General features: G+C 41.4%; 1 protein-coding gene across 1 annotated transcript in view; it reads right to left on the reverse strand.

Moving 5' to 3' along the window:
* LOC147688954 (protein lifeguard 1-like) overlaps nucleotides 1-22,590 on the reverse strand; it is a 206,904-nt gene extending 184,314 nt beyond the window's left edge. Inside the window, exons 1-2 of the mRNA XM_086941860.1 lie at nucleotides 22,102-22,590; nucleotides 20,626-21,039 (exon numbers count right to left, since the gene is read on the reverse strand). Of these exons, the coding sequence (XP_086797986.1) occupies nucleotides 20,626-21,016 (391 nt within the window). The 5' untranslated portion in view covers nucleotides 21,017-21,039; nucleotides 22,102-22,590. The remainder of the gene's footprint in view (nucleotides 1-20,625; nucleotides 21,040-22,101) is intronic.
* Between the last annotated feature and the right edge of the window lie 1,157 nt (nucleotides 22,591-23,747).

Here is a 23,747-nt window from a genome sequence, read left to right on the forward strand (position 1 = left end):
TGGATGCTCTTCAAAGAATATACAAGAAAAACTACTATGTTTCAGAGATCCTTCACTCAGTGAAATTATAACAGTGGCAAAAGGCATTGAACGTTCTGTTGAATCATCTAAGGTCATGGGTCAGGATTCAGTTAGTTCAAATCCTGTACATGTTATTAATAACGTAGTTGATGTAAATGCTGTTAAACAAAAACCAAAGATGAATAAACATTTTAACAAAACAGGAACTTTTTGTTACAGGTGCGGTTCAAAATCTCGCATAGGCAACTGGCCTCATTGTCCGGCCATTGGTAAGCGGTGTATTAATTGTAAAAGTATTGGACATTTTTATACAGTATGCAGAATGAGAAGAAATCAGCAAGGTGTCAGCAATGTGATTTCATCCATAGAAAGTGAAAATACTGATAGTTCAGATTTTTTACTCAATCTTAGTGTACTTCAAATTGCTGACAATGATATTAAGGATCCTTTATGTCAGGTTACCTTAGCTGGATTCTTAACTTTGGACATGATGTGTGACTCCAGTGCACCTATCACAATTATATCTGATGTTCTATTTTCTGCAAAGTAATCCTCCACAGATTCATCAGATTTTTGTTTTCTTTTGACAAAGTTAAAAAGTCAAACACAATACTTGGCTCTTCGCTGAATTTCTTTTGTAAGCAAGCTTTAGCTTCCAGAAATGCGGGGGCGCGGCTAACAGCCTATGATGGAGATCGCATAAGCGACGAGCTGCGGGCCCGGCCGCCCAAACTGTGCAATTATCTTGTACCCCTGACGTGGTGGAGGGAATGGCAGAAAAAATTTAAATGTAAATCCATATTTGTAAAGTGAAAACTACTCACTCTTACAGGTCTCAAGGCGCTGGGGGCTATCGTGGAGGTAAGTGAGCTATTGCCCAGAGTCACATGGTTCTGAGCTGCCCCAAGAGCTGGAGATCGAACCTTGAACCCTGTGCTCCGAAATCAGCCGCCCTGGCCGCTGCACCACACCTCTCCACCCAGTTCCGCGAGGCTTGGTTGAATGAGGTACCTACCCGCCGGTAACATGCTGGAGTGCGGTGGCAATCCCTGGTCCTGATACGGCCCGCAGCAAGACTTGGTGAGCCAGCGAGCATGGAAGAAGCGAGGGGCACCCTGATGCAGTGGACTCTCCTGAGGGCAGGCCGCTGACGTCATCGCAAGAGCGGGGAGTTCTTCTGGGCAAGGTGCGGGCTTTGGACCTGGCGATGCACGACTGAAGCTGTGACCGGAGGGTCCCATGATTGATCGACCGGGTACCATGCATCGAGGGACGAGGTACAGTACCACCTTCGCCCGCTTTCAGACTGCGTTGGAGCAGGTAACACAGTGGCAACTGTGCAGGCGTGGGCCGGCAGGCTGAGTTGTCTTCCCTCTACCCGGGCGGGCAATGTCTGGAGAGCCCCCCTAGTGGATCTAGCAATGCACTGACACCACAGGGAGCCCTGGAGTCCTGCGAGGGCTCCCTGGTATATCGTGACCCCGATTCGCATTCGAGTGGATTGTCGGGTGTAGGCCCCCCCGGCTGTAACAGCTGGTGCAGAAGCAGAGGCCTGACTAGAGGAGGCATCGGGCTGCGGTGCCTGGATCCGATGCCTGGATAGAAGCTGCAGTGAAAAGGTTGGTCGATCTGTGGGCCCTTCCGGGGGCGAGACACTTTGAAGACCCAAACTTTCCTGGAAGCAAGTTGCTGGCAGTGTACTAGGGCCTGGGCGCAGGACCACATGACACCCGGGTTTCGGACTGATAGGGACTGCAGTGATCATTTAAAGGGACCGTGGGCCCACCGGGAGTAAGCGGCATACTGAAGCCCCGAACTTTCCTGTGAGCAGGCTGCTTGTGGCAAGCTGAGATCCGGGTACAAGAGCACGCGAGGCCCTGGTTTTGGGCCTGGGGGACGCACATTGATCAGAAGTTCAGTGGGACCTACCGCTACTTGGTGTGGGAGGTCTGATGATCTTTGCTTTTCCCTCCTCCTCATCTACCCCCTGAAGTGAAGGACCCACAATACTTCCAGCCCTGGGGGTAGATGCTCCTGGTCATGACCCTGGACAGGCGACCGGAGTGTCTCTTGGGGCTACAAGATACCCTGGATCTGCAGGAGGTGAGGTACTAATCTCATAGTGGGGCGTTACTGTCTGAGTTGCCCGCAAGAGCCGTCAGAACACTATTCACACCGCAGAGTGCGGCTAGACTGTGATCAACCCTCCCAAATACTTGATTGCTGGCATTGGAGCACTGTTCGGGGCCGGCGCCTTAATGCTGGGTATTTAATCCTCCTGAGCTGAAATAAACATTGGCAGATGGAAGACATGGACCACCTCGAGGTCGAGCAGAGGGGGCTCGCACTTGAAAAATTGAAAGAAAAAAAAATTGCTTCTAGAAATGCATCCCATTCATCCTGCTCATCTGTAGAAGCTAGTATTCTGGGCAAATTGTCAAAGACTTGATGTCCCTCACGACCCAAATGACTGAAGAGAATGGCAGTTTTGTGTTTTGCCACATATTCATCAGCCCCAACGGCAATCACAAAATTCTCAAATGCTCTAATCCACAGGATCCATTGCACTGGTGATTTTCCTGGACATTCCAGAAAGGTAGGCAAGTGAACCAATGAATTAAGAGCAGTAGTAGCATCAGCCATAGATTCCCCAACGTTAAAACGTCGCCAAAAGTAAGTATGTGATTTCCAAGAGAGAAGGCACATCCAGTAGGAAAAAGGAGAAAGGAAACCTGGGTTTTAAAAGTATTTAAGTATTTATTTTGGGTATAAATACAAGGAGCCCACAGCAGCAGGTCTGGCATGTTGTACTGTGATTCTTAATCATTATTGAGGCATTTGTTGTACTGTGATTCTTAATCATTATTAGGGCTCCCGGTTTCATGGTATTTATTTTTGGGCCATTTCTGTCTGTATTTATCCATATTTATTTTTGGGCCATTTTACCTGTATTTATCCATATTTATTTTGTGTTTTTCGTATATACGAAGTTGTAAAACTGTACATTTCCGTATCTATTTAACTGAAAGATGTCGTTTTTTTAGCTATTTTAGCTGCCAAATATTACATAACAGTACATCCACTGGTAAATACTAGCATTATACCATAAATGTATGTTGACATATTCTCTAATTGAAAGACATTTCATCCTGTTTTTTAATTTCCCTTGCTGTCTATCTGCTCAGCTGCTGGCCTAAAATTCATGAAAGACTGCATGAAGAATGACTTAAAAGAAGCACAATTTTCTGTATTTATCCACTTTTAAAAATAAATGCAGACAGAAAACACATTGTTTTCTGTCTGTATTTAGCTGTAAAAATCCGTAAAAACAGAAAACAGGGAGCCTTAATCATTATTGAGGCATTGCCAGCATTCTCGCAGGCAGCTGGAGCACGCGTGTGAGTGTTCCTTTCCCTGACTCACTCATGCGCAAAGCATTCCGCTCTTGCCAGAATATCCATGACTATGACATTCTATTTATCTTCAAAACTGGCATTAGCTTGCAGACAGCTTTGTTCTGTGTGTGGATGCATGTTGCCTTTCAAATCTCACAAAGCTTTATTGATACTGTTCAGACTCACAGTTGAGTCAGTTGTCTCTGGATCTTCTTTCTGCCAGACCTGCTGCTGTGTGCTCTGTGTATTTATACTTAAAAATAAATACTTAACACCTTGGCTGCTACTTGAAATTTTCCCCTGTACTGGACATTCCAGAACAGGGTGTGGTCGTGACGGAACCATTCCGTCATCAGTACAGCTCAGCCGTGACTGATGACGGAATGGTTCCGTCACAAGCATCGGAGGGGTTAAATGCTCTTAAAACCCAGGATTGCCTTTCTCCGTTTTCCTGCTAGATGTGCCTTCTCTCCTGGAAACTGCATACCACATTTTGGCGAAGAGGGCCCAATACTGATTCAGTCATAAACTTTTTGAGGAGTATATTTTTTATAGAAGGTGTTGTACTTTGATTCTTAAGCATTATTGAGGCATTTCTTGTACTGTGATTCTTAATCATTATTGAGGAATTGTAAGCATTCTCACAGGCAGCTTGTGCACGCGTGTGAGAGTTCCTTTCCCTGACTCCCTCACGTGCAGGGCATTCCACTCTTGCCAGAATGTCCATGACTATGACATTCTGTTTATCTTAAAAACTGGCATCTGCATGCAGACACCTTTGTTCTGCGTGCGGATGCATGTTATCTTTCAAATCTCACTCATGGGCGTCCGCAGAAATGTTTCCAGGGGAGGGCAAAGTTTTAACTTCATCACCATCCTCCAACATGATTGAGCACAAGTATTAAATAAATGTAAAAAAAAAATCTAATAAGACATAGAGCCTAAATAAATAAAGAAACCCATGGGGGAAGAGAAAAATCTTGTGAGGCGCCACAGCTTACGACCTGGCAATTACAATGAAAAAGAGGCCAGTAAAAAACCCAAAAAATTCTAAATCAGGTTGATGTGGTTCTAGAGAGATCCACATCATCAAACCTTTCAATGATGATACAGTGGACGATTGTGTCAAATTCAAGACCTAGTAGAATCAGCCTCGCTACCCCACATCATCTCAATCAATATTAATGAAGCAACACATTAAGTACCAAAGCAATGAATGATTCCATCTATCTACTTGGACAAACCCTCAAAGAGGAGTGTCCAGAGCATCGGATTTTTCAAGATGGTTAGTAAGTTGTTCAGACATTATTTGCTTTGTCTTTTTTTCCGAAGTGGGTAACAGCACCATGAAATCAGAGTTATAAACATTTGGAACATCCAAACCATCTTTTGAAGGCAGAGGGCTAACAACACCGGATTTCCAAACTTTGGGGACAAGTCCAGCTGTGTACAATGAATGCATTTATAATATTGGCAATTTCCTAGACACTGGCAGTAGAAGTTCCTTGTAATATTCTCACACAGCACAAGTCATTGGGAAAGCCAGGTTTCAACATGGACAGAAGAATGCCTACTTCCTCATTAGAGTCTGTGGAAAAGCAAGAAAGGGAGATCTCTGGGCAGAAGTAAACGCCAGGTGCCGGAAAAATGAAACAAGGAAAGCAGGGGACTGATAAATGGGTAGGTTTTAGGTGTACTCTGCAAGTCATTTCACATGGAAGTGCAGGGCTACATGTCCTCTAATGCACACCTCTTTAGAACAGAGGCAGAGACCAAAAGGCAAACAATAGGGATGGACAGAATGGAGTTCATGGGTTTGGTGAGATGGAGTTGTGAGAGACTTGGGAGTTACATTCAGCTAGGAGAGGGGGACAAGAAAATGGAGGACGAGCTTGATGCCGTATTTTACGTTATACAGGGGCCTTGCCCATACTAGGGAAGAAACCGTGTTTTGAGATCACTTAATAAAAAGGTGATGCGGTGAGAGTAAAAAAGTACTGTAGATGGAGTAGGGGAGGAGGGGGTATTATGAGGTAGCCCCAGCTCTTTATGGTGTTGCTAAAGCAAGGACACAGATGCCCAGGGCAAACAGATACATTTAGGAGAAAAGTAATCTCCTAAAGAGGCTGGGCAGGAAGCAATAAATCAAATCATGTAAGACTTGCTGGGGATTGATGAGCGATGACCAAAGGGTGGAGATGGATGAATACAGTTGCTTCTAGTTTTAACAAAAAGGGGGTGGGGGTAGTCAGTCAAGTGAACATTCTACCTCTTAAATTGCCTAGAGGGTCCGGGTCAGACATAGTACCTGGAATCACTGAGATATGGCAGTGCTGGCCTGATACCGGTAAGTTTGAGAAAGAACTAAAAGATCAGTGTGAAGAAGGTGTCTGGTAGGCCTAAGATGAGTCCAATATGCCAATGCAAAGTGAACTGGGTGTAGAGCCCAATGAACTAGGTAAAGTGGTGTGGTGAGAGAGATAGCTGAGAGTCACATACAGGCCAGGTTATTGCATAGTAGACGGTAATGGTATGGTGTATTCGTTTTTCTTTGACTGTTCTATTAATTTAAAAACTAAAGGGTGGGGAATTCATTTTTGTTTTTTCTTATCTCAATAATAACACAAACTTTATTCAACTTTAAAGTTTGTCTGTGCTGATTTTATTGCTCCTTTTTGTCCTTCAATGAAAAGCCAATTAGTTTGATCCCAAAGAGATACTTCTCCAGCTGCTAGCCCAAGAGAAGTGGCACACACACGTACGTAGTCTCCACACCCATTCCTGCCTAAAGAGCTGCACTTCACACCGACAATGCCCCTATGGAGCTGCAGGTTACATTAAGTTCAAAATAGTGACACCTCACACAGATCCTAACAGTAGCATAGCGCTTTGCAGACACTTCTTCAAAAGAACTTCATCTCTCAAATACACCAAAGAAGAGTTCTTCCTTTCTGAGACACTACCCGTTGGTGCTACATATGTAAGTCGACAAGATGCCTGCAAGTTACGGGGAGAATGACTTTTCCAGACCTAGGCTTTGCTTTTACATTATTAGCTAGTGTGTTCGACCAATTGGTTGAACTAAAATGAACCTAGTCCACAGCTCAGAGAATGCACTGGTATGGCAAATCAAAACTGGAAAAGTTGTGCCCTGGTGAAAGTCATCTGGTCACCCTGTACATATGACTGACACTGCCCCGAAAAATGTATATTTGCAGACATTGCCCAGCACCACAACGTCACCAAAGCTCTGCAGTTCACGCAAACAAAGACCCACATAAAGGGTGAGCCTCACACCAATACTTATTTCTTCCAAACAACATTAATATCGACCCCCGCCAAAAAGGAAAAATAACAATGCCTCAACATGGATTACTTAATACCAGCACAGTACTCCCAGAGACATAGTCAACACAAGTGGGTTTAGCTGCAACTCCCCAAAGAGGCGCTCCTCAGAAATAACCCCCAAAGCACACTCAGAAAAGAGTGAAATGTTAGGGTATGTGGTGGATGTGCTGTGCAGCTAATATTATGAGTGAAGTGTAGGCCAGGTTAAATATAGATGTAGGGTTCTGCCCCAAATGTTCAAGAAGGGCTGAGACTTGCAACCACTTGCAGTGAAATGGCAGCAAAACACGCAATATTGCAACAGATTATAGCCGGATCAAACAATGGGGCCCGTTCGGAAACTATTAGCTGGAAAGAATGAATGAAGCAGGCCCCACTTGAATGAACGGTCGTTTTTTAAATAACTTTTAAATTTGTCTGCATGTGAGGTATGGTGTCTGATAAAAAACAACTAGTTAAAAAAGAGCTGTACTGCTCAAGCACTTTTAACTTCTGACAGGTAGCTGAAAGTTTGACCACCATATCCCAGCCCTTACTGGTCTTAGCCGGCTCCATTCAAATATCAAAATTAAATTAAATCAAATTCCAAAGCTCACCACACAGCCTCACACTCATCCATGGGTTAATGAAGCCACTCAGTGCTAATTGATTCTGGAATTTTCCATGTTCAGACCATGCAAGCATGATCTGTGTTTTTCAGACGCTGGGGAAACAGTTTAACTCCTGCCTTCAAATGTTTGCACTCGCACCACGCACTTAACAATCTAAGCAGGGAAAAGCTGACAAAACTGGCGGACCGGCCCACTTACTATAAAATTGTGGCATGTACAATGCCGCTAAAGGATAAATTAAAATGCATATTGGTATTCTAGCAGCAGGGAGCTTTCGACGTTGATAGTAAGTACTCTGTATGTTGTATGTTTTATGAGTGTGTATTATAAATGTTTCACTAACATTATGTTTAGTAGTGTTTTTATTTAGGCTAAAATAAGTCTTTGATTTAAAATAATGATAAATTTGAATTAAAAGTGAGGTGGAGCGCTGGTGACTCAGAGGATACGATGACCCTTGGGAGACGAGGGTGATGGAGCTTGGTTGGTGTTCATCCCAGGTGGAGGTAGGGTGACCAACAGGCATGGGTGCAAATTCAAGACAGTGAGTGTAAAAATTCAGGACAAAGGCTCCAAATTCAGGAAATAAATTCAGGACAGACGGTCAAAATTCAGGACAAAAATTTGATACAAAAGGTACATTTTACAGACACATCAGAGGAAGTTGCGCAACAGTATATAAGTGAGTAAATAGACAACCAATACAAGTACAAGTCAAAATAAGTTTGTTGGGTTAAGACAATCACATTTTTTTGGTATGGGTGCAACTTTGAGCAACTATACAGGTCTTTTTGTGCTATTTCATATGATCACAATCTATTTATGTGGTTACTGCACGGTGTTGTCCAGTCCGATGTTTTGTTTACAGTTCATGGTTCTGAGCAGGCATGTTTGGTGGCAAAAGTGGTCAGGAAGATTTGCTCAGATGGACTTTCTTACCAGCATCTCATATATGAGTGCCATAAAGCGGCAGGCATAGGATGTAGTTAACTGGGACCTGCAGTGCTCGACTAGAGGGCAGTCCTCCGAGTGACCAGCTTTATGTGTCAGATCACTTTAGGTATTCCATGACTATTAAGCCGGTGATGACTGATTTAGTGGCTAGTACAGAACTGAGTGATGGATAAGACCCATAGCGGATAAGTCTTGTGTTAGGGTAAGAGCATTAAGCAGGAAAAGGGAGTTACTAACCAGCCTGCATGAGCTATAATTGGCTGCACACTGCTGAATGTTATAGTATTATTGCAAGGCAGAACGGTTAGATAGAAGTTGACATTGCTATCTAATGCCCTGGTTAGCCATATTTCAGTCCTCCTTACTTTACCTGTATATTGGAGATTGTATACTGCTTGGGCTGTTTCCTTTCTGTAAGCTCTAACTACAGATTCTCAATGATGCACAGAAGTGTGCGACAGACTAGAAGTTGTTAAGGCATTATTGTAGGTCAGAAGGAAGCACTATCTTTTACATACAGAACAGTTTCCATTGAAATGGCAACAAAATATCAAGATGCAGTTTTACTGATAAACTATATAGCGCACAAACAATGTGTGGAAAGGTGGTTTCAGCAAATATATATCATTTGAACATCACCAAGTAAAATTGTCTTGATCGTTTTGAACCTATTAAAACTCTGTTTCCAGCACACTTCAGCATGACAAACAAGCGGTCCCTTTGTGGCTTCCTAACTACTGATATATTTTGAAACATTTGCACAGTTCATTTGCAGGTATTTAACAGTTGTTCTGTGTTACAAAAAAAGCTGACAGCTTACAGTCTTTTGATTCACACACTCTTTACGACCACAACAAGACTGTCAAGTAGTCCACTTTACTATTCTGTCTTTGACTGCAAAGTTAGAGAGCAGCGATCAAGTAGGCGTTACAAGGGTGGTGCTAGGGCGTTCCCATGCATTGCAATGTAAATCCATATTTATAAAGACTGGTTTATGCAAAATGGTGTGCCTATCTGAGGTAGGTGTAGTGAGAAGAAATATCTTTATTCTTCCTCGTTACTTCCTCTTTGCATGTGCACTGTATTCTGTAGCACACAGGCAAAGAGGAAATAGCCGCTAAGGATAGCTTTCCCTTCCGGCACAAAAAACTTACTTGACGACAATGTTTTGGTACTAGGCAGCCACAAGGGCCCCAGTACTAGGAGAACAGAAGTGCACTATATATTTGAAAATAAGGTGCTTTTGTGCTCTTTCCATTCAGGCAACACAGCGCAGAACTTCACTTGCTGAGCTGTATGAAAAGTTAGTAAATATACCCATCATAAATTAGGCGCAGGTTTTCAGACATAAATTTTGTCTTGGGCATTGTACAGCTCTCCGCTGTCTTTTTGGCTAGGTTCACACAGCAGAAATAACATATGCATGCATACAGACATACAGATAGAAAATTACAGCTTGTTGGTAAAAAATGCTATTTTTCAAAGAATGATGGAGAAATGCATCCAGGGCTCAAGCTCGGAGCATTTGTCTGGCAGGTTACAATGGGTCACTACAAGGTTTAGGGATTAGTGTGCACCTGTTTTGCTATATTAGACATTTCTAATAGTGCTCTTTGTTCTTCATTAACGGGAAATGGTGAAATAAAAACAGTACAGAAACAGGTTATAATAAAATAAAATACCTCCATTCATAGGTTATGCCTTCCTACTAGTTCATCCTGCATTCAACTCTTGAAGTGCTTTTACCTCATGGCCTGGGACACAGTCTGGCTGAAGAATTGATAGCTATGACCCTGGCAGGGCCAGCTTTAGTGCTTGTGGCACCCGGTGCGACAATCTTTTTGGTGCCCCCTCCTGTGAAAGAAGTGGCATAACGCAAAACTATGTGGGCCCCTGCAGAATTAAATGTGGGCCCACTGAGTCTACCATACCTCACAAATGAACATTGGCTTTAGGCTGTATGAGGCCTCTTGAAGGTTTGGGGTTGCCACCTCCCCCGCACTGCAGGGGATACAGAGGCCTTCAACCTTCATTACACCCCTTCACCAAAGACCTCACTCTCAGAGTCCCTCACTATCAACCTCAGATGGTGCCCCTCATCTCCCCATAGACCCTATCTCATGTGTATTTAATTTCTTTTATAGTGCTAGTCAGCCCAATGTAGGGTGTTGAGCGCTTCAGCTCACACACATTGTTCAGAGACAATGACTCATCATCATCATCATCAAACCACTTTATTCGGTATTAAAAACCATAAAAGTACCATAAAAAACGATACATAAGTCACATATAACACACAATAAAATAGCATATCTAAATCATCAAGGATGAAGGCGACAAAATACAGTGCTGGAGGCTATAAATCAGAATTCATGAGATTAAAAATCTTGACTGTAAATAAAACAGTTAAAACAGGGCATCATGCTATAAATAAATAAGTATAAAAAGGCAAGTGTTTAAAAATTAATAATAAGCTAGCCTTTACAAATACACATTGGATGGCATAGGGAGCCGTTTTTCCTTAGTCTAACAGCTGTGACGAAGAAGCTGGCAATGTTAAAAATCATCCATGGGTCATTAAGTAGTTGCAAGTACAGCAAAGCAGGTTTGACCTGAGTACAGCCTTTCCCCTTAAGTATTGTGACGAGGAACCTCCGACGGATATCATGATAGTAATCACAGAACATAGTAAAATGCATTGTGTCCTGTGTTGAGATATTGTCACAAGTACAAGGACCTAGGTCACTCGTCCTACTCCAAACTTGCGAATTCACCCAGTAAAAAGTGAACCAAGTTCAAACGAAATCTTGTTAGTAGCAGGCGGCGAAATGGCTGTGCAACAACCCTCAAGTAAGGTTCGATCTCTGGGTTAGTTTTTTTTTTAGTTCTAATATCTTTATTAATTTAAAAAGGACATATAAATAGTTAAGATACAATTAGAAGCAATACACTGACAAAGGAGCAAGACAAACCTCAGTGTAAATACCGAAAAGGAACCATATGAAAGAGTCAGGTGCATCACTTGATAAAAATTAATCATAAGAAAAAAGACAAGGAAGAAGGAAAAGAGAATGATAGGAAAAAGAAAAGAAGAAAGAGAAGAGAGCGAGTCTCCTGCTGCAAAAAGGCGGGAAAAAGAAATCAAGGAGACGACACAAAGGGATATTGCTCTACCATACCTTTTGAAGCTAAGTCCACATATCTATCCAAAGATCTCCATACCCCTCTAGAAATAGAGGGAGAAAGGTGATTCTCCTCCACAGAGGTATGAGCCCCACGGAGAAAAGAGACCCAAGCTCACCATGTATGATAGGATATGGACCCAAATAATTTCCACTCCGTAAGGATAATCTTCACCACAATTTTCAGCAAAAAGTCTAGTAATTGCATATCTAAAGAATCCAACAGCAATGGCAATAATGTAGCCCATGGACCCAACAAAATTAGAGGTAACGAAAGCTGAAACTGAATGTTAAAAATTATTACGAGATGTTTACGAACCAGTTCCCAAAAAGGTTGGAGTAAAGAACATTAAAAAAACAAGTGTTGATGTGTACCAGCGGCTAAATTACAGCTCCAACAGAGATCATTATCCTTAAGATTGAGGGAGTGTAGGCGTACCGGGGTTCAATGCAGCAGATTGGAGAACATTTTTTAGACTGAATTAAAGATGGAGCAATTTTATTACGTAAAGAATGTTTCCCAATAGTTTGCCAAGTTTCTGGGGAAATATGCTTAAAAAGATCCTGGTCAAAATGATGTAGCCATTTCTGTTGTGTAACGGTAGACAACAAGGCCGGAGTGGAAGATAAAAAATTATAGATTTTAGAGGCCACATGCCCTGTTTTGAAGCACATAGATAGGAAAGAAACAGTATGAGAAACTGGATCAAAATGAACCTTAGCAACGGCAACTTTAACTTAAAATAATGTATAAAAATCCAAATTAGTGAGTGAAAACTGCCGAGCTAAGGAAGAAAAGGGCAATGGATCATGATTTGGGCCATAAAGATGTTGAACTAACGTGATACCCTTGTTAACCCAATAGGCCACTAATGTTGAATCAATATCAATCTTAATTTTAGGATTGTGCCACAAAGAAGACCATCTAGACTTATGGATTGGCTTAGCTACTTTTTTATCAATAGCTTTCACAGCAGCAATGGTATCTAAAATAATAGCACGAGAAAAAGGAATAGATAATGTGGACGCAGTTAAAAAAGAAGAGGTAGGTAGAAAAAAAGATAATTCTCATTCAATAAACAGCCACGGCGGAGTATGTCGAGGATCTGTAGAGAGCCAAAGAGCCCCTTGAGAGGCTAAAAAGCCACTTGGTATTGATCCCAGTCAGGAAAATTACAACCTCCCATATCATAGGGTTTCCTCAAATGTTTATAGGCTATTCTGGCTCTCTTATCACTCCAGAGGAATTTTGAAGTGTGGGAATCAATTTCATGAAAAAAGATGAAGACAACTTAACAGGAAGCATTGAGGACACAAAATTAATAATGGGCGTGATCATCATTATTAAAGTTTGAAGACACCCCCACCACGAAATGTATTTAGGTGACCATGTATCCAGTAGTTGGCGAACCTTAATTAAAATTTGAGCTTCATTATTCGAGACTGTGTCTGTTAAAGTATGGCAAAACCAAATCCCCAAATATTTAATACGCTTTGATTGCCATTTAAAGCCAGCATTTCCCCTTTGTGCAGGAAAAGAATACGCGTTGAGAGGAAACATCTTCGTTTTATCTTTATTGAGAGTATATCCTGAAACACCCTAAAATACATTAATAGTCACGGAAATAGCAGGAATTGTATTAACTATATCATCAGAAAAAATGAGCACATCATCTGCATAGGCAGCTGTTTTTATACAGGCTGAACCAAATTGAAATCCTTTAATGTCTTGGTTAAGATTAAGTAAAACGAAGAAGAGGGTCAATAGATAACAAAAAAAAAAAGAGGCGATAACGGGCACCCTTGTCTAGTACCCTGACACAGATTAAAAAAGGAAGAGGTAGCTCCGTTAACCCTGATATTTGCCCTAGGATGTGCATACAAAGATATCACCATGTTGACAAAGGAATCACCAAGATTATGAGATCGAAGCACTGCATGAAAAAAAGGCCAGGAAACCTTGTCAAAAGCCTTCTCGGCATCGAGGGCTAGAGTCGCCGCAGGAAGGTTAGAAAGCTTTGCTTTCCCTAGGATATGACAAAATGTTCAGATATTATCCCTAGCCAACCTACCCTTAACAAAGCCAGTCTGTGATGGGGGAATAAGAGAAGGAATATATGATTCCAGATGTTTAGCCAGGATCTTGGCAAACATTTTCGCTTCCATATTTAGAAGAGATATGGGGCGAAACTTTTTAGGATCCAAGTGATCTTTACCCTCTTTAGGGATTACCACAATAGTAGCCTCAGCCGCAGTACTGGAGACGGAGCGAGACGAAACAAAGTCATCAAAAACATCCTTGAGGCGAGATACGAAAGATGTGAGAAAAGTCTTATTAAAAAAATGGGAAACCCATCCGGACCCGGAGCTTTCCCTGAGCGAGTGGTCTTGATAGCATGGATAATTTCCTCAGAATCAATCGGACCCCCCAACTTTACCCCATCAGCATCAGAAATAGTCTGAGTAGGAATTGAATTTAAAAATTGTTGGCATTGATCAAGAGAGGATTGATTATGAGGAGTGTATAATTTACTGTAATTCTCACAAAAGACCTCAAGAATCTCTTTAGTTTGACATTTCCTAGCTCCTGAACTATCATTTATACAAGATATCTGCGCTGATCTAATATTAGAATCTTGGAACTTTAACGTAGCCGCCAATACCTTCCCTGCTCAATTCTTTAGGAGCAGCTGTTTGGACTTCTGCGCCTGGACACCAATGTGAGCTCTCTTAGATACAATAGAGTTGTAAGAATATTTTAGATTCTTGATATCTTGTGAAATTGCCTTCTCTTTAGAATTCCTATAAAGGGATTCTTTCCACTTAATATTATCCGCTAAAGCAGCAAGCTCTTTCTTAATATCTGAATTCCTTTTTGCCATTGTTGTAATGATCTGTCCCCTGATCGTACACTTAAAAGCGTCCCACAAAACCACGGAAGAGCTAACCGAGGGCTCCTTCTCAAAGAAAAACTGTGCAATATCCTCATTAAGTAAATCAACTTGAGCTTGATCATACAAGATCTCTGTATTCAGACGCCAAGTGCGTGGTTCCTTATTGTCTGAAAAATTGAGGAGTGTAAAGGAAACTGCTGCATGATCAGAGACCAGGATAGGATGAATGACAGGATTCAAAGTGTTTTAGAAGTACTGAGTGAACTAAAAGATAATCAATACGAGAAAAGCTAGAGTGAGGAGAAGAGAAAATGGTGAAATCGCTTCCAGTGGGATTATGAAATCTCCACACATCAGTAAGATTAGAGGAAGAACACATGTTAGTCATCAGTTTGTGAGCCCTAGGGGGACGAAATTTAAAAGCAGTGTGTCTGCCCAAGATGGGGTCCATTGGGAGATTAAAGTCCCCTCCAACAATCAAATTACCATTATGAGGAACTTCTGAAAGCTTTTTAGTCAAAAAGATGGATCATCACTATTAGGTGCATAAATATTCATGACATAAATATCGAGATAACAATTGGATAAACGAGTCAGCAACCACCTACCCTCAAAGTCATGCTCCGCAGTAGCAATGGTCAATCCAGAATTTTTGGAAATCATAATCACCACTCCATTATTCTTACCAGAAGCCTCAGAACAAACAACATCAAGAACCCACTCCTTCCGCAACAATAAAGCTTCTTTATACAATATTTCGGTTTCTTGTAGCAATACTAATTCACAGGATGATTCAACCCACGCACATTAAGTGATAAAACGTTCAAGCCTGGCATAATAGAGAAGAATCAGAATACCAAATATTACTTAGTGCAAGAGAAGATAAACTCATATCATTAGCAGCTGCACAACAAAGGCAAAACAGAACCAATGAAAACACAAAGAATGGATAGCAGCAGGAGACTCTAGAAAAAGTTAAGAGAAAAAAGAAAGCAAAATACAGGATGAAAGAGAAAAAGAAACCCACCAGGGGAAGTCTATAATAGACAAAAAGCGTACGGGGGAAGAAAATGAAGGAGCAACCAAGGAGGCCAGCAAAAACCCCAATCACCCACATAAGCAGAAAACAATAGGGAATAAGAAACAGTGGCAGCAGAAAGAGGTTGATCAAAATAAATATATAAATACATTCTATGAATTGATGAAAACAGTTGATCTAATGAGGAACTATCAATCAATATGAACAGCATTTAGGAAAATAAAAGCTTATATAATAGTCATCATATACAAAACATGGCAAAGCGCAATATATATATTACTATAGAGCAATATATGATAAAGGAAACGTACATGAATAGATATAAAATCACAAAAACAAAATAGAATTCATATACAACAATTCATATATCTCATTAGTGAAATGCAACTAGCAAAGAATAAACAGTTCATAATACCAATAGGCTATTTAAGAACAGGGTATGGGAGCATTGGAATATGGAAGAAAATATAAGAATAATGAAACAACAAGTTTAAAAATAAAATATGAACTATCATCTTGAATGTTCTGTGAATGAATTAGAAAAAATCACTGCATACTATACTTACAGAAAAACAAACATGGAAAAGACATAACATACCATAAATACACAGTAACACCAACAGACATGAACAAGAGAACGAGAATTGATATAAACATCAAGCAAGACTTCAACACAACACACATATATATATTAATCTATCTAATAGAAAAAGAGAGAAAGGAGAGGTACCAATATAATACATGAAAGTAAACAGTATCAAGGAGCTAAAACCTTGAACAAGAAATGATAATAGTTCCCCAGTAACACCTAACAACCAAGAAATGAGAGATACTACTCTAAGAGAGAATAGGCAAGGAGATTAGAAAAGTAGACCAAAGAGAACAGTAGGAAAGAACACCGTTACTGGAGCCATAGACAGAAAAAGGAAAATAAAGGTATGAAAAGAATCGCATCTTGTACCATGGGAGCAGGACCTGCAAATAAAGGGTTAGAACCAACGTAAAGCTACAAGTATCATCAAACAAATCTCTTAAAGTAGAAACAGATACCCTAGCATTATCGCATGAATACTAAAAACAGGTAAGAGCAAAATTACAGACATCTCACAAGAAATACTCAAGACCCAGAAGGACCTGGAGTGGAAGAAGACTCCATCTGGGGTCCGGTGTGATTATCCAAAAAGGTAGACAACTCAGAAGGTTCGAAAAAAAACTGAAAGCGACCTCTGAAGGTTATTCGGAAACGCGAAGGACCAGCAAAAGAAAATGGAATGTTCATGTCTAGAAGCCTTCTTCGCAAATTTATTTATTTATTTATTTTATTTACGCAACTTTTATAGCGCAACAAATACCCTGAGGTGTCTCGGCGCTGTGGAGCTACTAAATTCAGCTATCCTCTTACTGGTTAAACAACCATGTTTTTAAGAGCCTGCGAAAGCTCATCAGATTAGGGGCAGTTTTGATGGCAAGTGGCAAAAGATTCCAAAGTTTTGGTGTGGCTACAAGAAAACGCCTGTCTCCCCAAGTGGCCGTTCTTGTACATGGCACAGAGAGGAGACTGATGTTAGCCGATCTTAATTGCCTTGAGAAAACCTTTCCGCCTGATGACAGCATCTCTAGCAAAATCCTAGGATATAGCAATTCTGTGGCCTTCCCAATTAATAGCTTTGATTTTCCTCATCTGCGCCAAAATTGGATCAAAATGTTGATGTCTCAATGGTTTGAAAACCACCGGTCTAGGATGAGGTGAAGACTTCGGACGAAATGTAGGAACCCTGTGTGCAACCAGGGAGCGCTCCATATTCTGCATGGATTTAGCCTGTTGATGTGAGGAATCCTCCACTACACTGATCTGCGATTCCACATTGGAGACACAAAGTGTTAAATTCTTGAAGGCATTCCTGATTGTCACAACTTCAACTTGAAGTAAATCAGTATTAGTTTTAGTGCTCTGAGCAATATCATTTGCTTTTCAGCGTTTAGGCGAGAGAGAATAACATCTAATGTAGTACCAGAGTATTTCGGTACAAGCTCCGAAGTAGGAGAAGTTTGTTTAGATCTTTTAAGATTACCTTTAGAGTCCTTGGTTTTGGGAGAAAGACCCATGTTATCTGCCATGAGAAAAGGCAATAGAGACAATGAAGAAGCCCTCAGCTTGTATTGATATCCACAGCTGCAGCACCAGATACCACACTGATAGAGGACAGCCTCCTGTGATACAACAGTATGAGCAACTCTGGGCATAAAATATAAAGCTCTTATTGCCCTTCAACAATAAATTCAATACAGCGCACGCACCTGCACCCAAAAAATAGTATCCTAGAAAGGCAGCCTTATGACAGAGCACAATATAAAATAATGGTGCGTTTTCAAAGTTAAAAATGTGCTAAGGTAAAGCTAGAGAAGACACAAGCATGACCAAACCTCAAGCACAATGAGAAATGCATGGCAAAGAGGTATCCACAGCAGAAGAAAGATGCAGCTGAAGTATTAATTACTTGAAGAGAGCATCAAACAGAAGAAGGAGCACCTGAATATTCTGCTGCAATAGCTATATGTCGAGGCGCAAAAGCAGAAACACAAAGGAAACGCGGACTAAAAAGTGCATTGTAAAGTCCGTAGTAGATGACAGGCAGTACTTATCTCGCAAGCATCGCCGTTCCAGTCATGCTTCTCGTGCCACCATTTTGAGGAGCGCTCCTGAGGGGACAGTCATCACAAAGATTATTGAGTCAAAAACACGCCGCAGCCTCTCCAAAACCGCTCACAATACTCTCAGCACATTCCGCCTGCAGAATCCGACAGTCTTGTAGTCAGAAACGAGGTCGGTCACGTAATAAAAGACGCAACCTCCCGGCGACGCGACGGAGCTTACAGGAAAGCGGCCATCTTGGCTGCTCCCAAGCCACGGCCCCTCTCTGGGTTAGTTTTTAACAGAAAATTGGCTTTAACTGATGGTTTCATTAACTCAGTGTCCTCCCACTCTGCCAACTTCAGGTTTAAAAAGTGTAATTTTATCCACGCCAAATCATCTTTTCTTATTTTAGCAGGGAAATCAAATAGATCTGAACGTCCAAGCGGAGTTAAAATTTTCTTAACATAATTAAGCAATGGAATGTTACTAGCTCAGTCCAGGGTGACACATTCCCTAATAATCATATGGTTCAGTGATAAATGAGGGTTGAGCCATAATTTAAGCCAACAAAGCACGGGGGCCAGTCACAGGCTGACTCATATATGTATGTAAATCAATGTATAGGAAATGTTAATTAAGACAATGGGGGCTGCAAGATGTAGGAGTCACATGTCATCCATACTGGTAGGTACTATTTGCAGGGCCACTGGAATTGTGTAGCAGGGGAGGGCTAAATTATGCTGGAGGCTTGACTAAATTATTTGGCAAGAAAAGGGAAATTCTGCAGCTGAAAATTTTGTGATAGTATAACTACATTATTTTCTCATGTTTACACCTTTTAACACTTTCTGGGCATAGTTTAGAACTCATTGGTACCCGTATAACAACCAAATATAGCAAAAAGAAAAAGACGTTATCAACTTTAAGATGACCAGCTGGGAGCTTGTATGCATTTATCTTCGAGTACAAACAGTTTTCGTTGTTCTTTCTTGTATGTTGGTGGCCATGTGCAGAGAGTATTGTTCAGACCAAATTGAGAATTTTGAAAACGCAGTATTTCTCGGATTGATGTCTAGCAAAGGTTTTGATGAAGCCCTAGAATTAACAATTGGTTCCAGTGTTTGAGGATCTAATTTACGTTTGCTTTTTTCAACTGTTTAAGCTCGTATTTATTTTTTTACTAAAATATTAAACATTACTTCTGAACCGAGTATCCCAGCCTCGTGCACTTTTGCTTAACTAGACTACTGCAATGAAATATGTGAGAACATTTACATGTATGTAAATGTTCTCACATATTGCATTGCAGTAGTCTAGTTGTGCAAAACTGCATGAGGCTGGGAAACTTGGTTCAGAAGTAATGATTAATATTTACAAATAAATATCAGCTAAACAGTTAAGGCAAAAAAAAGCGAACGGATCTACTAGTATTAGTAGATTTTTTTTTGCTCAGATGTGGGTGGTATAATCTACTGGCTCGAAGCGAGTCACTCGCCTTTATAGCCCGTTAACCGCATCGCTGCGGCGGCTTTTCCCGCTGTGTGCGGCAAATTTGAAAAAGCTGCGTTACATGACGAGCTCAGCTCGTCATCCGCACACGACCACCGTGGCTGATGACGAGCTGAGCTTGTCATCAGCAGCGAAGAGGTTAAAGACAAACGGCCCATTGTCATTCTTTATGTGATGATCAGCAGCAGACAGAATGTCAATGGGCCTGTCCACAGTCTGCTCGAGGTAGGGTAGGGGCTGCTGCAGCCTCTAGAGTTCAAAAAGAAGTGCGAGAGGCCCCAAGTGAGAGAACGTTTAAACTCCTGGGGCTTCTCGCAGGGGAACAGCACAGCCTAATGTAATCGTGAAAATTACGGACTAAAGGCATCCATAAAAGAATGTTGATGGACAACGGAGAGGCTACAAAAATAACAGACGGTCCATGAAATTTAGGACTGTTGGTCACCCTAGGTGGAGGGAGGAGGGGGGCTGCCTCCCTGCTAAGAACAAGCAGGCGTCCCTACAGCAACGTGCGCAGCCTGAGTGATAATACCACATTGTCACTGGGCCAGCACCGGATGGATTGGTGATCCGGGGGGGGGGGCAAGCGCCCCCCCCACCCTTTCCCCCATCCTGCGGACACCCATGATCGCACTGAACTTAATTGATACTGTTCAGACTCACAGTTGAGTCAGTTGACTGTGGATCTTCTTGCTACCAGACCTGCTGATGTAGGCTCCTTGTATTTATACTTAAAAATAAATACTTAAATACTTTTAAAACCCAGGATTGCCTTTTTCTTTTTTACTGCCGGATGTGCCTTCTCTCCTTGAAATCTCATACTACATTTTGGCGACGAGGATGGGATATGAACCCACGCGTGCAAAGCACAATGGATTAGCATGCGTGGGTTCGTATCCCAAAGAGTATTCAGTGTCTGTTAAAGAGCATTCAGTAAACTAAAGTAGACTTAGCAAGCTCAATGGTAAAACAAAGTATCACGTTGGTGACACTGTGCCACACCCCCATTGACATAACAGTATGCACCACCCCCTTACCTCTGCGGATGGCCTTGTCTGAAAAGGCTGCGGAACCACCCATGGGGCTCTCGTACTCTGGGGGCAAGTCCTCGACGTCAACATCATTCCTGCTACCACCCAGAAAGGCCTGCTGCGCCATGGGAGGCGCGGTGGCGCCATAAGGCGGTGCCATTGGTGCTCCTGGTATGGCTCCAGGAGGCTGGTAGTAGGGAGGTGGCGGCTGGGATGCGGGTGATGTCCATCCAACTCCAGCGTACGATTCGCCCGGAGGGTAAGGGGCCAGTCTGGGGTCTGGCGGGTACTGTGGCAGCTGGTTAGGCGGTTGAGGAAACGCACCACCGGTAGACAGAGGGAGCTGTGGGGAGCCATATTGATAAACCGCCAGAGGTGGTGGGCTTCCTTTCTCCATCTTCCTCTGCGGCTCTTAGGCACCTGCGGGGGAGTACAAGAGGAAAAAAAAAGATTTTAATTTATTTATTTAATGCGATTTTATATAGTGAGAACATTACCCGAAGGAGTCAGAGCGCTTTACAAAAGAACCAGTTGCGTTACATAAGACCTTTGTATTACATGAGTCACAATAAAAGATACAAAGTGAAAACATTGCAAATGTACAAGTTGTAAAATCACTCAAGGAAGAAATACGAACGGATAAACTCTAAAATCACATAGGAATGGCAGGACCCGGCTCCGCAGCTTGGGTCGTGGCATAGACGCCTGGGCTGACATTAAACCTCGAGCAAGGCCGCCTCGGTGGCGGCCTGCCCGAAAGAAACCCTTCAGTGTACCGGAGCCGGATTTGCACAAGCAGGTTTTTTTTGCTATATGAAAACTGATGTCACAATGCCCAGGAAGGGTCCTATTAAGAGCACGAATCTAAAATGCCTTCCAAAAACGAATTTTAGAGGTATTTTCTTGCAGTTCTTAGTATTTTGATCAAGGGCATTGAAAAATTGCATTTTCAAGAGTGTCAGATGTAAAAAGTATATGTGCAAGAAAGGGCTAGAGTTTCCTTATAAAGTGATGGGTCCTGTTAAAGTAGCGTCAAGTAGCAACTGTAGAATAGCATTATCTATTAAAAACATCTTACAATGAGATAGCATCAGACAAGTGTATATCAGAAGAATAAACGTTGAAATACATTAAAACGGTGCTAATAAAAGGTGTACTCTTGACAGGTAAGTTCTAAGTACATTTACAGAAAGGGAAGTTAACAGAGAAACAGTCCCTTATTTATTGTAGGCATAAAGTCATAGTAAATTCGAAACTCTTGGTTATTGTACACATTTTTTCCAAATACAATGACCAAAGAGTGCAATTTACTATTTTCAGAACATCTCAAGCTGTGCTTACCTTGAAACATTTTACCCTTACAGTTTATAGTAATTAAAGAAGATAACTAAACACTTGCAAATACAAAAAAAGTAAACTAGAGTATTTGTCAGAAGCAAGAGCACTGATATATTAAATGAAAAGTTTGTGATAATAACTTACCTCTTTAAGGAAATGGTGTAATATCTGCAATATCACAAAGTCAAGCAGAGCGAGAGAGTTGTCAGTAGAAGTGTTTACCGTCGAATGAGCATCGGCAGGTTTTTTTTCTTTCGTTTGGACTGATTTCTTTATCTTTCAGTTTCCGGGACCGTCAGGTGCCTTGGTGTAATCGAGCTCACATGGGGAGATAAGGCGGAAGGGAGTAAGTAGTTCTACTTAGCCTTTACATAATAACTTTCAGACCCTTTGTAAGAGATATTTGTCAGTGTACCTTAATTGTGAGAAAAGTAAAAATATTTCTCTTTGTAGTGGTCGAAAGTTTCTTTTACCAATATGTTTAAACCTTAAAGTAAAGAATTTTCCCAGACAATATTAAAAAATGTAAGTAAAGGTGGTCATATTAATATTATTTTAGACAAAAGGTGTGCGATAAGATTAGCTGACGGATTCAGGCAACCTTTTCAGGTGTTGTGCTAACTAGCGTGAAAGAGATGCAAAGTAAATGTTGGTGTAATCATTAACTACTGATCTCTGTTTCGCACTGAATGGATTATCGTCACTCAGAAAAAAAGGAGGCATACTATGTACCGCTCCCAGATAGTTTGCTCTATAACCAGACCTTCATTTCAACTGGCAAGAAGCCGTACAAAATATTAGGAAGCATGCATGCATGATTTGCCGCTGCTGAACAACAATGTTTCTTATTATTGGGCCAGATTGTGAAGTATTGGAATATTTTGGGAGTTTCTCTTAAATGCAGCCTCTCACACATCGGGATTTTTATCCAGTATATTTGGAGAACTGTTCTACCAAAAGTAGCTTGTCAGCATCTTTTTTTTATTACTTTGATTTTACTTTTGTGCAGTAAAACCTCCCAAAGTCCCTTTAAGAAGTTCAGGCAGGATCACTTGGTACAGTATAGGATTGTCATTAAAACTTATTCAAAAGATTCTTTTAGCTCTGAATTCGGCCATGTTTACCAGTCTCCAAATTATTTTATTTCTATGCAGTTGCTCCACTTTAAAAGGCTATTTTAACATTTATGCAAAATTGCAGCAGATTTCTAGTAAATACAACCTTATCCAGGGACAGCCACCCTTTACCAGATTTCGCATTGGGTAAGAAATGACTGTAACCTGGCCCTTCCTCTAACTCCTGCAATTCAATAAGAGTTAGCGCCACGACTCGGGATTCTTTTGGGTGCAGATGTGGAACTAGGCTGTTATTATCCAGAGAGGTGTGACTGAAGCCAGCTCCTGTGAGCTACCTGCAGGAGGAAGGACTCTAGTGGAGGTACTGGAAATTCTGGAACTTACCCGGTATCGGCTCAGTGTGAATAGGTTCTATTTTTCTAGGATATGCTCCTGGCAGTGGCTGATTAATCACAATCCCTGAAGAACTGACTTTGAGGTCGTAGCTAGTATGTACTTTTGCTAGTTATAGGCATTAGAGAATTTTAATGTGCTTGACTGTCTTGAAGAAGTGCTAGATGTTAAATAATTTGTTTATAGCATAAATTGTAGTCAGGAGAAATTTTATATTATTACAGTGTATACAGACTTGCACATTAACAATACTTTCTTAATGCACTTGTTGATCATATTGTAATTGCCACTGTTAAAACTGCAAGGAGGAATTACTGAAAG

The sequence above is a fragment of the Lissotriton vulgaris genome, chromosome 10 (genome assembly GCF_964263255.1).
Source record: "Lissotriton vulgaris chromosome 10, aLisVul1.2, whole genome shotgun sequence".
NCBI lineage: Eukaryota > Metazoa > Chordata > Amphibia > Caudata > Salamandridae > Lissotriton > Lissotriton vulgaris.